Consider the following 17,471-nt stretch of genomic DNA (forward strand, 5'->3'; position numbering starts at 1 on the left):
GCTCACGTGAACTTTGTCCTGCATGTGTGGTATGATGCACGGTAATGCTTCTAAGGGGATGTCTCTGCTGGCAGCCTCATTCAGAAACTGTACAAGTGCAGAAGTGTCCACCATTTCTCGCAGCACTGTTTCCCAGAACAGTAGTCACCGGGAAAGCCATACGGTCTTTTTATTGATGCTTTAAGAGGCTTTATAATCTCATACTTTGGGAATTAATGTGTAATATCAAGAAACCTCTCAAATTCTGTGAAATGCAGCAGATTTAAGTCAGGACTGTGAAACCACTTTTCAGGAATTTTCTAATGGCCTCAGAAGTGACAGTTTTTCACCACACATTGGGTCCATTCCTCCCAGAAACACAGACTACTACTTTACAAGCCCCCACCCACTTAAAACTTCAAAATGCACTTCTGTTCCACAGTACATGAAAAGGGACATCCTGGGTGCAGGTCTTGGGGGGGAATCTTACACAGAAGCATCAGAACGCTTTTCTCCCAACCACATAGACCCAAAACCACACTACTGCGTAAGAAATATCAGGATAAACAGGAGCACACACAGACCCACTCTAAGCCACAAGAATCTCTCATCTGACAACTCCAACAGCCTCCTGCCTAAACTACCTGCTACAGCTCTTGTGCTTCAAACTGTTTACACTGCAGCAGAGTGCTCTTTTAAAAATCTAAATAAGCTCATGCCTCCCTTCTCATCAGAAGCCTCCGACAACCTCCCCTTCCATTTACAGTGACTCCTTAGGCAACACTCTGCAATCCTAGGGGACCTACCGAGTCACCCTCCTCTCTTTACACCTCTGCTCTCATCGCTGCCCTCTGCCCTTCTGCTCACCCTGCTGGACGCACAGCAAACATGCCGGCGCTCCCCACCCAGGGTCTCTGCACTGGCATTCCCTTTTCTCAGATAAAAGCGGGTCAGGTCATCCGCGTCCTCACCCCCACTGTCTGCATTCCCAATTCCTCTCAACAGCACTTGCCAAACACATTTTTATCAACTTATGCTGTCATATATTTTTAATGATCCTTTTTTTCTAATATTAAAATGGAAGTTCCATGAGCAGAGAAGTTTATCTGCTTTGTTTACTGACAGGACTTCCAACAACTGGTGCACACACAGCAGGCACTCACTAAGTACTGGTAAATGATGAGTACTGGGAAATGAATTCTTTATTTTTGAATCACCTGAAAAGAAACAACCACTCTCTAAAGATAAACAAGCCAATGGTGAGCTTCTTTAGAGACAAGCAAAAACAAACCTCACACTGAATTTAATGGGCTTCCCTGATGGTTCAGCTGATAAAGAATCAGCCTGCAATGTGGGAGACCTGGGTTCAATCCCAGTGTTGGGAAGATCCCCTGGAGAAAGGAAAGGCTACCCACTCTAGTATTCTGACCAGCAGAATTCCACGGACTATACAGTCATTGGGTTGCAAACAGTCGGACACGAGCAACTTTCACTCAAAGTTACTTTTTCATCACAAGAATTTAGCTAAAATAAAATATATGTATTTTAACCAAGAAAATGTTTACAAACAGATGTTTTATAATAACCATCTGTGAATACAAGCTTACACTTGAAAAAATGATGGTTTTTCATTTCTAGAATGCATGGATGGGGTTCTACTTGAACTTAGCCATGGAATCTAAGCTCACACCCATCTGCGAAGGTTTTCACTGCCATCTAGCAAATCCTAAATTTTCAGATTTGTCATCTTCAAACATACAATGCTCCTGGAAATTCTTATAAGTTTATTCTATAAGGATACATGAAAGGAAGAGAACCCAAAAAGGCAAGATGCAAGACAACCACTCTCTTTGGACAGGGTCACACCAAGGGTTATCCTCTAAGTCAGCAGGATTTTGTTGCTCTTTAGTGGATAAGTCATGTCCGACTCTCTGCAAACTCACAGTTTGTATCCCGCCAGGCTCCTGTGTCCGTGGGATCACCCAGGCAAGAATACTAGAGTAAGCAGCTATTTTCTCCTCCAGGGAATCTTTTGGACCCAGGGATCGAACCTGTATCTCCTGCATTAGCAGACAGATTCTTTACCACTGAGCCACCTAGGAAGCCCCCAGCAGGATTTACCCTTGGGTAAATCACATCCTTTAAAAGCTCTTTTAGTTTTTTGCAAATGTATTCCATGGAAAATTTGTTAAGTATTACCTCGACTATCGTCCATTTCACCGTCCCTGGAGTGCTCTGACTGGATGTCTGGAGGGGTCTGAAGGACAGCCACACTATTCTGATTTATGATCTTCAACTTCAACTTTGGTTTTGACCGTTTTCTTCTTGGAACAGTAACCGTTAGGCTCTGTAACTGAGTCATCCCTGATTCCGTCAAACACACACCATCCTGGGTGTAGGTCTTGGGTGGATCTAAAATGACAATATCCCAAGGAAACAAATTAAAATTCTCCTCTTAATTTTGATTGATAAGTTGATTACTGTCCAGTAAGGCCCATGTCAAGGCAATGTGACTTCTATAAACAAATTACCTATGAAATGCACAATTAGCAGTATTCAATTAAAAGTAATAGTTGGCCAAACTTCCTTGAATTATAGACAGACATCTTGTAAAATTTTTTAAAAAATGGTCTTCCTGGCATTTCTATCTTCATGTATCAATATAGGAATTTAAAAAGCAAGCACTGAAGCTAAAAAGCAGTGCTTCAGCCACTCAAGCATGAGTTTTTTCCTAGAGTAGCCTTTCAGTGTAAAGGGTGAGGATAAATTTACACAAGAGAAATAAGAATACTCCAGAAGCCCATTTGGAAATAAAGGATCAGTATAATTACCTACAAGAAGAGGTAGTAAATAACCAGAAATCCTGCAAAATTTGAAGTGTACAAAGCTGCTGCTCATTAGAAAAATTTCTGTGCTATCCAAATGTTTTTGTATCAAATGAAATCAAATAGAACTATGCAAAAGAATGACAGCTTAAGAGTATCCTGTTAATCACTATTCTAGGCTGATCTATTACAGAAGAAGAATAAATTCTGAAGAGATCTCTGTTTGCTAACTAAGCTTCATTGTTTAAACACAATAATGTATCAATGAAATCAAAGCAAGTATTAGCAGTTATTTCAAAAGTGGTTATTTTCACTGCCAATTTGCTGAGATTTGTAGGAATACTGTCACACTAAAACTGGAAAAGACAGGCATTTTGTATATTATTAGAGAAATGATTATCAACATCAGGGATTTTACACTAAGAATGATTAAGGCAGGAGTCATGTAACAAGTCAATTACATAAAAATCAAGCGTTTCTTTGCAGTCAAGGAAAGCATTTCAGATTTTACCTAGTTCTTTCACTTTTGTGACAATTTGTGCTACAAGTGAAGATTCACAGCAGTCTGAGGAAGGCACTGAAATTAAAAAAAAAAAACTCATAATTTTTTCAAAAAATTTAAAATGTATTTAAAGATTTACATATGGCTACAGTTTCTACTGCTGCACCCATTTTAGTGAAATAAATGCTTGAATACTAAGCAGACTTAAAAGCTGTCTTGAAAACAACAAAACAACAGGGAGAAACGGTGGAGGAAATACACACCACACAGAAGAAAAACTGATGAACTGATGTTAAAAAAAAGGATCGGTGTACTGGGTTTCTACATATGCCTAATAACTACAAAATTATGAGTCTTGAAAGCTACGCTTACATCTTAGAGCTAAAATATATTCTTAATTTACTTCCCTTATGCAAGTAGATTGTTTTAATATATTAAGTTGAGGTAATAAGAGTTAATTTAAAACAAAAAGTAACATTTTTCATAAAACGCTTTCCAAATAACAGCTTCACAAAAAGAGAAAAAGGAGCAGCGTTGAGCCCACTAGCTGGTTCAGGACGACAAGCACAGGCGAGCTGTACGAGAGAGGAGACTCACCACTCAGATCATCTCTTACCATTTGATGTAGGCATATAGGGTCTGCACAGGCTACAATCGAAACCAATGTCCGCTACATTCTCCACTTCCTCTTCAGTACTGAAGTTCTGACAAACTGCATGCATCCACCTAGAAAGACCACATTCGTATTTTTGAAAGAAGAATACACTAAGGATGGTTTCCTTTTAAAAACTGCAACAGTAGCTAACAGCCTGAAACCGTGAAGCCCCTAAGTCTCACATGCTCCTTCCATCCAGCCCCCGTTTCTCTCTCTCCTAACCACCCCTTGCTAGCCCACAAAAACCATCAGAGAGGAAAGAAAAAAGGAAAGGGAACAAGTACCAGGAAAGAAGCAGAAGCAATTCATCTGAGGAGGATTGGACAATCACTTTGTAATCTATCACAGACAGCCAGGACGTTGGCTCAAAGTGAAAATGTCAGTCGTTCAGTCACATCCGACTCTCTCCACCCCACGGACTGTAATCCGCCAGGTTCCTCTGTCTGTGGAATTCTCCAGGCAAGCATACTGGAGTGGGTGGCCATGCCCTTCTCCAGGGGATCTTCCCACCCCAAGGACTGAACCTGGGTCTCCTGCATTGCGGGCAGATTCTTTACGGTTTGCGCCACAAAGGAAGCTGGTCAGGGCAAGCAGAAAGGAACGGACAAGACTGTGCGTGGTGGAGCACGCATGGGCTCCAGGTGACGCGTCTCCTGTGAGGTGGACAGAGCTCACGGAAGGGAATGGTCAGTGGGAAATGAAAGCTGTCATTCTGCCTTACAACAAAGAACTGGTAGGCAGAGTCCTGAGAATCCTACGCTACTGACGAGATGCTACACTGACCAACACTCTGCGAGCAGTGCTGACACAGCACAGAAACAGGCCGCTGCAATCAGCCCTCAGCAAACACCAAGTGAAGCATGCTAAGCCTGGAACTGAGAATATGAAAAAGAAAACTTCAGTTTCTAGCCAACTAAAAAAATCTGGAAAGGAAAAATCTTAACTTCTTAAATTTAAGAGAGAAGAAAACTTCTTTTCCAATTTTGTTTCGCTGTATTTAAGGGAGAGAAGCTCGCAAACAAGAAGGGAGAGAGGAGAGCGCAGTACCTGTCACACTGTCTGCACTGCAGGATCAGGTCCTCCTCTCGGTAGTTCCGGTGGCAGACGGGGCAGGCGGACAAGCTGGCGCAGGGGGCGCACTGGGTGTAGTTGTTCTGCCACTCGCCTCTCGGGCCTGCGGACGTAGCTCCACAGTGTCTGCACCACACACACCTGCAACCCAACACCCACAGGCCTCAGCCCGACGCACTCGAGCTACGGCGTGGCTGGAATTCAGAGCCACACACGGACAGGACGGGGGAGGTACTCAATGCAGGCCTACCGTCGTTAACGCCTATCACACAATTAAGCAGATGTAGCTAATCTGAGGAAAGTACAACGACGTGGCTCAGTTCTGAACTTAAACGCCTAATGAGGAAACCAAAGTCCCAGGGTACCATTTGCACTTCCAGCCTCCTTTGGGAACGGTCTGCAGGGGAGGGTCGAGGCAGTAGGTGTGGTAGCTTATGTCACAGTCGTCGCACAGCAGGAGCCGTCCTGGGTCCGTCGCCTTCCCACAGGCCTCACACACGGTGCACTCAAGGCACCGCCAGCCCTTGCTCAGAACCACTTTAGTGATCTGCAAAGGAAACCACCAAGCCGTGTGATTCAAACATTAGCCTGCGCCTCACACAAAGAGGATCAAGTACACCCTACAAGTGGATACGGTGCTCCCATGCCCAGGAGCAGGAGAGGGCCAGGCGCGAACACTCACTGTGGCCCAGTGAGCCTGCCTCTGCTTTCAAGAGTCTGCCTAGTGGGCACAGTAACTGACATTTTCATGCCTCAGTTTATATAAGTAGTGTGCTCTGGAGTTTATGAATTTTAAAGAAATCAAGTAAATTATCCCATAGTTTTTTCTTTTATTACTATTTATTTGGCAGTGACAGGATCTTTAGTTGCAGCATGTGAACTTTCAGTTGCTTGTGAAACTTAAGTTTCCTGACCAGGAATCCAACCTGGGTCCCCTGCACTGGGAGTGTGGAGTTTTAGCCACTGGACCACCAGGGAAGTCACCCCATGATTTTTAATATAGGACTTGAAAATGTATTGATACGGTTTCAATCTATGACATTTCATGCATTCATGATTCTAAAAGTTGTGTACGTCATGTAAGGACGTGTATATTAAAATCAACATTAACAATGCAAAACTCTTAAGGTACAACATGAATTCCCAAGGTAATTTCATGGCTTTGGAAGATTTCAGGCTGTGAGCCTATAGGGCCTTTAAAGTCCACATTCACTCCTCTCTTGATCCTCCTTTCCTTCAAGGGTCTAAGTTAGTAGGAAAGTTTGAGAACCTCAATTCCTCAAAGCAGCCACATTATGTAATATTAAGAATCTGGAACCAACTGAAAAAACCTAGTAAGATTAGAGTCTATGTATAAAAAGGACAACAAAGAATCTGTGTAATAATAGTATTGCAAGTGATCAAGATAGACAATAAAAATTCAGACCATGAGGAAGCTACACGGAAGGAAAAGTGAAAAAAATGAACTGTCGAAATAGCATCAAACTTTCTAACTTCAGATCCTAAAACAGACTAACAGTTTTCCATTCTACAGGAAAATACTTTCCAATCCTTAACTTAGCTACACCAGCAATTAAGTGTTAAACTGAAAAGCCTTTTAGACATACAAAGACTCAAACTTCAGCTCCTGGGTACTCTCTCTAAAGAAGTTAGCGATATGAGGAACGAAGTGAGGGTGTATACCAAGAAAAAGGAAGACATGGGATCCTCAAGGCAATGAACCCGACGTCAACCCAGAGATATTAAGGATGAGAACTGAGCAACAGACCCAGAAGGTTCCAGCCCAGCTCAGAACAGAGAATAACAGAGTATAGAAGGGGTGGGCCTTTCCCAGAAAAACAGGTACTTGCTGAAGTAATGTGCTATCATACTTCTACAGCAAAAACAGCAAACAATGTGCTATCATACTTCTACAGCAAAAACAAACTACAAAAACTAATGGAAAATCATCAGTCATTATTTTCTTCTTGCTATAAAAAACTCCACGAAAAACAAACTGAACTTATACTATTTAGGTCTCCAGTGAACATTTATGGAGTCATAACCAACATTTAATTAAAAGACATTTGCTACTGGGAAGGAAAGCTATGACAAACCTAGACAGCATATTAAAAAGCAAAGACATCACATTGCTGACAAAGGTGCGTATAATTAAAGGCATGGATGTGAGAGTTGGACAATAAAGAAGGCTCAGCACCAAAGAATTGATGCTTTCAAACTGTGGTGCTGGAGAAGATTCTTGAGAGTCCCTTCGACAGCAAAGAGATAAAAAACCAGTCAATCCTAAAGAAAATCAACCCTGAATATTCACTGGAAGGACTGAAGCTGAAGCTCCAATACTTTAGTCACCTGATGCAAAGAGTCGACTCACTGGAAAAGCCCCTGATGCTGGGAAAAATTGAAGGCAAAAAAGGACAAGGGGACAGCAGAGGATGAGACGGTCAGATAGCATCACCAACTCAATGGACATGAGTTTGAGCAAACTCTGGGAGACAATGAAGGATTTGGGAAGCCTGGTGAGCTGCAGTTCATGAGGTCACCAAGAATTGGACACAACACAGTGACTGAACAACAACAAAGAGTTCTTAAAGTTTGAGACGGGCCACCCCAGAGAGAAGGCTCTGTGGACTCACCTTAAAGCTTAAAAAGAAGTTTCAAAAGGTTCAAACAACTGCCTGCACAACAACTCAATCCTTTTTTTAAAGGAACCAAATTCAGACTTTCAACAATATGCTAACACAATGCACAATGTCCATGTGCAATCAAAGATTACTAGATGCTAAAAAAGGTTGGAAACATATCCTATTTAGGAGAAGAAATAGTTAATGTAATGTGACATGTATGATAGAAGCAGCAGACAATTATAAACTTTTTAAGAACTTGTGAGGGTGTGAAATGGAGGGTGAAAGTTGGAGAGTAGGTTGGTGAACCATAACATGTGCTCCAAATTTGATGAAAACTATCAACCCACTGATCCAGGTAAAAGAAAATGTCCTTTTGCATATGAATGAGGGTTTGGTCAAAGTGGAGAGTGAGCAGGGTGAAATAATGAGTTTTTACTACATATTCTAGTACACAACTTTTATGATCAATAGACAGAATGAATCAACTTCATGCCTTACCAAAAAATAGTATAAAGGATCTTTTAAAATTAAATGTATGCATTTGTTGTTATACTTTTTCAAGGCAAAGCAGGATAATTACCACAAATTAAGATCATAGGTCTATAGGAGTTTCTTGAGGCAACACTTTAAAGGCAATATTTAAAGTATATACTTAAATATTGTCACAGATGTATAATAATCCTAACAAACAATAATTGAAATTATATGAACTGGAGTTAGCACGATACTACTCAGTTCAAATCTTAATATTTATATTTAAGTGTATTTACCTTAATACTGACACAGTATGGATGGTAACACTGACCACACTGAGAACAGGCAAGTAATCTTCCCTCTGCTCCTTGGCCAAAACTGCCACAAACTACACACATATCCTGAAATTAAGAACACAATAACATATTTTAAATCCAAGACCAAACTAAGAATATGCTAACATGCTAATTTTGCCATTTGTATAAATCACTTTCTTCATTGATATAGCTCTAGAGCTAAATAATCAGTTGGCCAAAAAATTTGTTAGGGTTTTCCCGTAAGATGCTATGGAAAAACCTAACAAATCTTTTGGCCGATCCAATATCAGTCGCACCAATGTCAGTGTGACTGAGAAGAATTAGAAACGGACGAGGAGGAATGCAAAAGTGGGGGACGAATAATTTAGTTCAAACCTGATGCAGAGTGAACTTGTCACTACTAGAAAACAACACAACTGTATTGTGCATAGAGTTTTCTTCTTCATCCTTATTTGATGAAATATCTGCAGCAGACACCTATAAAAAGCAAAATACACAAAATGTGAAGTCATACTTCTCACGTGTATTATACCTGGTTGGAAAGTTTAAGAAGATTCATATTTAAAATGTAACTTTTTCCAGAGATCACACTAACAATTCTAAATTAGAGTATTATTGCCAAGATAATATTATAAAGTACGGCATTTTTTATTCACTTAATTGTTTCTTTATAGAGCTACAAGTCTCACAGATCAGGAAGTAGTGAGAAAACAAATCTGTCTTTACGAAGACTTGATTAACCAGAAATTCTAATCAAGAAACAAAGAGTGTATTATTTATGTGTACACCTACACATACACACACATGTGTATGTATCATTCTATTTCAGTGACTCTTGAAGCCGGCAATGGGTGCACTCCAAACTGAGATGTATAAAGATATAAATACAAAATACACATCAGATTTTAAAGACTTAGTAACAAACAAAAAATAATGTAGATATAGCTCATAAATAATTTTGTGCATTTTATAAATTGCATGTTGATATGATGTTATTTTGAACATAATGAATAAAATTTCATTGTTCCTTTTTTTTTTGATGTAGCTACTAGAAAGATTTTTTTGTTTTGGTAGGTAGAGGGTACGTTTTGGCCAAGCTGCATGGCTTGCTAGATCTTATTTCCCCAACAAGGGACTGAACCCAGGCCCCTTGGCAGTGAGTCAGGGTGGAATCCTAACCCATGGACCTCTAGGAAATTCCCTAGAAAGTTATAAGTTGCATATATAGGTCACACGGGGCTTCCCTGGTGGCTCAGCTGGTAAAGAATCTGCCTGCAATGCAAGAGACCAGGGTTCAATCCCTAAGTCAAGAAGATTCCCTGGAAAAGGGAATGGTTACCCATTCCAGTATTCTTGACTGGAGAATCCTATGGACAGAGGAGCCTGGTGGGCTACAGTCCATGGGGTTACAAAGAGTTGGACATGACCGAGCGACTAATATCTTAGTACCTTATAGGTCACATATTTCTTTTGGGGCAGCAATGCTTCAGAATATAATCATTTTGAGTAACTTGTCAAAATTTCAGTATTAGCCAAAGGATTATCAACCACAGTCATTAAGTTATGGACTTAGTTAAATTTGACCAAATCAACTAGGTACACTGGCTTGTTAATAATTATTTCCAGAGTGCTTATCATGAAAAAAGCTCTGAATTGGATGTTAAAAAAAGAGGATAAGAAAACCAATGCCAAAATTATATACCCTGTTTGCTTTAAAAGCTTACAATCTAGAGTGGAAGAATTGAGCTGAAACACAAAGTAAAAATAGAATTATTGTTCTTGACAAATGACTGACAAAAGAGTAACTAAATAGAAGAAATATGTTACAGTAATAAATTTTTTCAATATACATGAGTTTAAACGCAGTTTTAACGGACATTTCTACTGTTTCACAGTGTCAACAATAAAAACAATTTGCAGCCACAAAGGCCTAAAGATAACAAAGGAAAAGTGTAAACAACCCAATTAGTCAAGTCAGCACGAGGGAATGACTGAAACTACAAAAAATCCAAACTTATGAAGAATTATGCAGTATTTAAAAAAATAGCAAAGTGGAAAGCTGTATGGATTTCCATATAGAAAGTCATCACACTACACTGCTGAGTTGAAAAACAACTACACAAGCTGCAGCCCCATGGCATCAAACACAGCAAAACGGCTGTGTTGTCTGCCCGTGGACACACATCACAGGCTCAAGCATAAGGGGTTGCTGGTTCTGCCAGTCAAAGGCGGCTCAATGCTGGCAATCTCATATGAATCAGCCTAAAATGTAAATGCCCAAATCAGGTGAAAGTGAGAGAATCAGGACTCAGGAGGTAGCAGCAATAGAAACACTCTGATCTATTTATAATGTTTAAAATTTTTAAATTGAGGAAAGATAGCTGATAAAAAACAACTGTTGTAACTCCCTTATCAACAAACAAGCTACATGATCATCTCTACAAATGCAAAAAAAAAACCCCAAAAAACTGACAGAATCTATTTTCTGACATCTACTCCTCATTCAAAAAATATCACAGCGAACTATGAATAGAAAAGAATCTCCTCAAACTTATTTGGGATGTCTATTAAAACTAAACACCATACTTAATTATGAAAAACTATCTGCTTTCTCCTCACGGTCAAAAATAAGATTACCTAAGCTCATCACTTCTATTCCAACTGTACTGAAAGTTATCGCAAATTCAATAAAAAAACAGACACAAAAGGACTCTAGATTAAAAAGAAAGACAAAGTTTATCTCTGTCTTTGCAGACAACATGATCATTTATGTAGAAAATCCCATGGATTCTACAAATAAGCAATTAGAATAAGGGAGTTTGATATGGTTATAGTATACACAACCTTACTGTATACACAAGCAATACACAAAAATAAGCAGTATTTCTAAATACTAGCAACTGACAAAAACAATCTGAAATTAAGACAACACTACCATTAACAACAGCATAAAAATATGGTAGAGATAAATCTGATTAACAGTGTCTGTTCAACCTGTCTGTTAAACTAAACATTACTGAAAGAAACTAAAGAAATGGAAATACTGGTGTTCATGGATTCAAAAACTCAATATGGTTAAAATGTCAATTTTTCCCAAGTTAATCTATATTTTGAACACAAACCCAGGTTTAGCAGGTTTATTTTATAGGCACTGACAAGCTAACACTAAAATTAATATAGAAGTACAAGGGATTTAGAATAGCCAAAACAACTTTGAAAAGTAGGAAATCCGAAGACAAAGAGTGTCTGATTTCAAGAGTAGTTGTAAAGTAGAAGTAATCACAGCAGTGCGGCACCGGCCTAAACAAATGCTTAAGAACGACGAAAGGCAATTCAGAGAAACAGTGCTCAGACAACTGGCTATTCACAGCATGTGAAAAAAAAAGAACGTTCATCCTTACTCATATTATAGTTAAAAAACCCAAATTGGATCACAGATCTAAGTGCAATACCTTTCTAAAAGAAAGCAGAGGATCTTTGTGACCCTGGATTACATAAATATTTCTCAGCACCAGAAAGCACAATCCAAAGGGGGAAAATATCAATAAATTGGACTCTATCAAAATTAAATCATCTGCTCTTCAAAAGACACAGTTAAGAACATGCAAAGACAGACTGCAAATCATATATATGATAAAGAGCTTGTTTCCAGAATACAGAAATCTCAACTCAGTAAATTAAAAAAACCGACTCAATTTATTTTTAATATATTAAAAATCTGAAGAGCGACTTTATGAAAGAAGATATACAGACAGCACATTAGCACCTAAAAAGCTGATGAACATCAGGAGTCACTAGAGAAGCGCAAAGACGACACTATTAACATGCCTGTTCCAGTGGCTAAAATTAAGATGACTGGCCACACCAAATGTAGGTGAGTAGGCGGAAGAAATGGAGCCTTGTACAGTCTTACAAATATAAAATGTCACACCCAAGGTGAAAACTAGCCTTTCCTTGAAGAGCTAAGCCTATACCTACCATATATCTAGCATTCCATCTCTACGTGATTATCCATGAGGAAAAAAAAAAAGTCCACATATGAACTGAGATATTAAAGTTTAGAGCATACTTATTTCTAAGAGACAAAAAAATGGACATGAACTTAATGTTCCTAAATAGGTGAACAGACAAACTGTGGCACACCCATACTATGTAACACTTTTCAGCAACAAAACGGAACACACTGTTAACATACAAGAGCATGAATTAATATCAAAATAAGTATGCTGAGTGAAATAAGTCACATCAAAAAGAGAATATTCAGTATGATTTCACTTACAAACTCCAGAAAATGCAAACTAATCAACAGCGATGGAAATCAGATCAGGCACTACCCAGGGGTGAGGCCAGAAGGAAGACAAGGGTTTTTGGGGCAGCACAAAGGAATTCTGGGGTTGAGGATGCTCTTAATTGCAGTGTGGGTTTCACGGGTGCAACCATATGTCAAAACCTACAGAGGTGTACACTTCAGATATCTGTACCTTCTTTTATATAAATTTTATCTCAGTAAGTCTGCCAATTTGGGGGCAGGGGAAGGGAGGGAGAAGACAGGGAAGGAGGAATTTGCTTTTTTAATAAAGGACCAGAATCCAGGTTTCTTTACTTCTTTAGTAGGAAAACTGAATAATTCTACCTGTCTCCTGAACTTAAAATCACAACTGGAAACTGAAAAACAGGTTATCAGTAAAATAGTAAAGTCACTGCATGAAATGTTTGCCATTATTTGCCAAACGTGATTTTTTCAACACATTTAAGTAAAGCCTTCTAATGTGCCAGTGAGCAAATATTTACCCACCTGAAATTCAAATTAAAAGACAGTCAAAATCTCCAACATTTTGAGTCCACACTAACCTACAACATCCCTAATTTCTTCTGTAAACAACATTACAACACTGAGAACTACTACAGTCAAAAACTTAAAGTGCCCACATAATTAAATTCTTCATATAAACTCAAGAATATGACGGGAATTTTTTTTTTAATAGAAGAGCAAATAAATTGCATACTGGATTTTGGGAAGGGTTGGCACAGAAAGGTCAGAGTCAAAGAGGAAGGGAGGAAAAGAAAAAAGGCATGAGAAGGCAGGAAATATAAAAGAAACTTCGTCAGAGGTTTAAAAAGAAAGCTGGCTCAGTGGTAGGGTCCGCCTGCCAATGCAGGAGACACGGGTTCGATCCCTGATCCGGGACGATCCCTCATGCTGCGGAGCAACCAAGCCCGCCTGCCACAACCACTGAGCCTGTGCCCCAGAGTCCATGCTCCGCAGTGAGAGAAGAGACTGCAATGACAGCTCCTGCACCACAGCCAGAGGGCAACCCCTACTTGCCTGCCGCACACAGAGAAAAGCAACAAAGACCCAGCATAGTCAGAAATAAGCAAATACGCAAATTTGAGGTGACTTTAGCCTATTTATGTGACTCTCGGCATCTAAAGTTCAGTTCAGTCACTCAGTCATGTCCCACTCTTTGCAACCCCATGGACTGCAGCACACCAGGCCTCCCTGTCCATCACTGACTCCCGGGGCTTGCTCAACTCACGTCCATTGAGTAACCTGGCATAAGTGAGAGTATCAGCATCAGCCGACACATTAAGGACTACAGCGAATGTGAAGGCAGCAGGCCTTACCCCAGGTAACACGACTGCCCCGATTCCACTCTTCAATTTTGATCTGCCTCGGCCGCCTCGTCCAGACAGTCCTGCACCGCGAGGTCTCCGCTTTCCTGGAAATCCAGACCCCCGGCCCTACACAACAGATACGGAAAAGTCAGCATTCTGTAAAGGCTCAGAAGAATTTTACATCTAAATGTGAGATAAACCATCATATGAAATGTTAACACAAATACACTTGCTTCTTTTCTTCCAATCGAATGATAGCTATTAAGGGACCAGGCTTATCATTTGCATCTTCCAATACGTGTTCTACGACCTAAACATCTGCAACCTTAAAAATCAAACATGGGTCTGTCACTGTGAATGCCTTGCATCAGTAAACCCCTGTCACTGTATTTCCATTTCCTAACCTTACATCCAAGGTGGCTAGAACAGACACACCTCTAACCACATACTTTCACGTGTAACTAATTTTATCACATACAGAGCAAGTGTAGGGAAGGACTCTCTCTGGCTGGCTTCTTATGAGTATACTAAGAGTTAAGACACACTGAGTACTCACTACGTACTGCTCGAAGCACTTGTTCCTCTCAACAATCTCATATGGTCACTACTATCTTATTATCCCCATGTAAGAGATAAGGACACTGAGGAATATGGGCTTTCGGGAGATGCTAGTGATAAAAAATCTGCCTGCCAATGCAGGAGACTCAAGAGACCTGGGTTTGATTACTGGGTTGGGAATATCCCCTGGACGAGGACATGGCAACCCACTCCAATATTCTTGCCTGAAAATCCCATTGACAAAGGAGCCTGGTGGGCTACAGTCCAGCCCAAGAGTCCAACACGACTGAAGCAATTGAGCATGCACCTACCCTGAGGAATAAAATGGTTAAGTAACTTGCCCAAGTCATATAGCTGGCAAGTCTGGCTCCAGTGTCTACATTCTTAACCAATACTCTGTACTGCCACAATGTGTCAAAAATAATTTTTAAGTGTACAGTAGTAATTTTTTGTCATTAAAATTGTCAATTTCCTTTAATTATTCAAAATCTGATGAAAGTAAAAGGCTTGCTTTAAATCAATGAGATAATAAATACTTGAAATAGAAATAATTTATCTGAATTTTTATCTAATACAAGAAAAAAATCTTTGGAAAAACATGTTGAATTTCCTGATATCTTAACAATTAAGTACTGAGGTTATTTGTTTTTATGATTTTCCTATTCTCAGAGTTATTACTATCTGAAAAAAACCTGGCATCTACACACCTACTTACATATATTTAAGATTACTAAAATGCTCGGGAAAATCCTGATTTTTTTTCCCCTCACAAGTGAAATAACATGCCATATCTTTAATGGATCTCACTTTCCATAGTTTGAAATACTGAGCTCATTACCTCCTCGGCAGAATGGTTTCCAAGCACATAAATTATGGCTACATTGTGAGCGTAAGACACACAGGAACAAACGGGAAGGGGGTCTTTTTTCCCTTCAGCTTAGTAAGTACAGCCAGCTTCCAGTTTTCCATCTGTCTCTCTTTATCCTCTTAAGCTCCTCTCCTTCAAATATCAAGCTTCTCAGAACAAGACACAGGGTAGGGTTGGACTGGATAGTCTTTGTTTCTTAATCGGTATAAAAGACTTTTTACAAGTCAGTGATTGAATCAAGACTATAGTAATCCCTCAACTCATTTTTCCTCAGCACCCAATGACACAGGTAAGAAAAAGTAGAAAATGAGTGGTATACGCTTCAAAATGGTCAAGCAAGACTTCTAAGCTCTTAAAAAGATATTTACATTCTCAATACCTTGCATTGGTATCTGAGTGAGCTGAAAACTAGTTCTTCCAATAGTGATAGAAAATAAGAAAGCAGAATCTAGAACTCCTCTGAAATCCTTATTCTAAATTAAAAACCATTATTCTATAATTATATTAAATAAAGAAGATGAAATACTGTCTTCTCTAGTCAGTAACGTTTTAACTTTTCAGATGATTAACATTTTTTCAAATTAATTTTTCACCCTTCAAAATGCATCAGATTGCTTAACTTACAGTCAAGGACTAGCAGAATTATCCACCAAAGATATGAAAAAGTTTCTATAATTTTTATTAACAGATAATGAAATCTGCCGCAATTCTGCTATTTCTTTTCCAATTATATATAAAACATTAATGTAGTTTTTCTTTTGTTCTTTTCTGAGCAACAAAATTTTATATCATGAACGAGTCCTTAATTACTTTATAGCCTATGGGACAAGGATTTCCCCCAACAGAAAAAATACTGCTAATTATAAAAGGAAACATTAAAAAGGTATTAGAAATTTACACTTAAGATCAGTCAAGTAAAACGGCAATTTAATTTCCTCCTAGTCCAGGTTTCTAAAGGCAAGCATGTTGCTTCTTCCTATTAAAAATTTTAGATGTAAAAAGTGGCTCTGGAAAATAGAAAAGTTTAATTCTTAACTTCTATTCGGACAAAACCAACCAGAAAGAAATGACATATGAATGTAAATGCAGTTTTATTTACCACTTTGATGCTCCAAATGGCACTGCCAGGAAGCTGCCTGGGTTTAAAAATTTCCCGACCTTCTGAAATGTCTGGGGACCAGGAAGGCGGGCTCACTGTATTATGGGTACTCCAAGCCCCCTAGGATATGGCAGGTGAGAAAATAGATGTATAAAACTCCGCAACGTAAAAGGTCAAAGCCAGCAACTAAGGAATTTTAGAACAGCAAAAACAAATGCAGACGTATGGAAACTTAGGACAAATTGCTTCAAGGAAGTAAGGAAAGTAAGCTTATCACTTAACAGTGACTTTATGTTTAAATGTTTGCAGCTACAATTTACATTAAATGTTATATTCTGGTTGAAACATCAGTACAATAAAGCATATTAATTTAAGGTTTATGCAACATCAACATTGACTTCTGAACAGCAATTATAGCATGAAGATATAAATAAATGTCAATCAAACTTTAAATATTAAAACTATAAGAAACCATTTGGGCATTACTCTTTTCTAACGACTATCACTCTGCCAGAAAGGGGAAATGAGTAAACTTAAAGGATGTTATGTATACTTCTTGCTATAAACCACCGAAACAGTAGGCCAAAAAATGCAATCAGAAACATGAGCCATCAACAGACACATTCACTGTAAAATCTGGAAAGTCAGTTTGTAACCATAAGATGTAAACACCATTATAATCCTACCATTTAATTACTGTTCCTTCAGTGCCCACTAGTTGTGGACTTTGGTTTTTATTTTTATTTAGGGGATTATTACACTTATATTACATCCAAGGAACTAATTCGAAAAGCAGCAAATTGTTAAAGCAAATTGTCCTAAATTTGCAAATTAAAATGCCTGAACTATCTGATTATTTATACGAGAAATAGTACTTATCAAA

At 38.9% G+C, this 17,471-nt stretch overlaps 1 protein-coding gene across 1 annotated transcript in view; it reads right to left on the minus strand.

The window, feature by feature from the left end:
* KMT2C (lysine methyltransferase 2C) overlaps positions 1-17,471 on the minus strand; it is a 257,369-nt gene that overhangs the window by 70,752 nt on the left and 169,146 nt on the right. The window contains exons 15-23 of the mRNA XM_068973381.1: positions 16,589-16,708; positions 14,073-14,189; positions 8,823-8,924; positions 8,427-8,531; positions 5,398-5,579; positions 5,009-5,173; positions 3,923-4,032; positions 3,316-3,381; positions 2,179-2,391 (exon numbers count right to left, since the gene is read on the minus strand). Of these exons, the coding sequence (XP_068829482.1) occupies positions 2,179-2,391; positions 3,316-3,381; positions 3,923-4,032; positions 5,009-5,173; positions 5,398-5,579; positions 8,427-8,531; positions 8,823-8,924; positions 14,073-14,189; positions 16,589-16,708 (1,180 nt within the window). The remainder of the gene's footprint in view (positions 1-2,178; positions 2,392-3,315; positions 3,382-3,922; positions 4,033-5,008; positions 5,174-5,397; positions 5,580-8,426; positions 8,532-8,822; positions 8,925-14,072; positions 14,190-16,588; positions 16,709-17,471) is intronic.

This window comes from Capricornis sumatraensis, chromosome 5 (genome assembly GCF_032405125.1).
Source record: "Capricornis sumatraensis isolate serow.1 chromosome 5, serow.2, whole genome shotgun sequence".
In the NCBI taxonomy this organism is placed as follows: domain Eukaryota; kingdom Metazoa; phylum Chordata; class Mammalia; order Artiodactyla; family Bovidae; genus Capricornis; species Capricornis sumatraensis.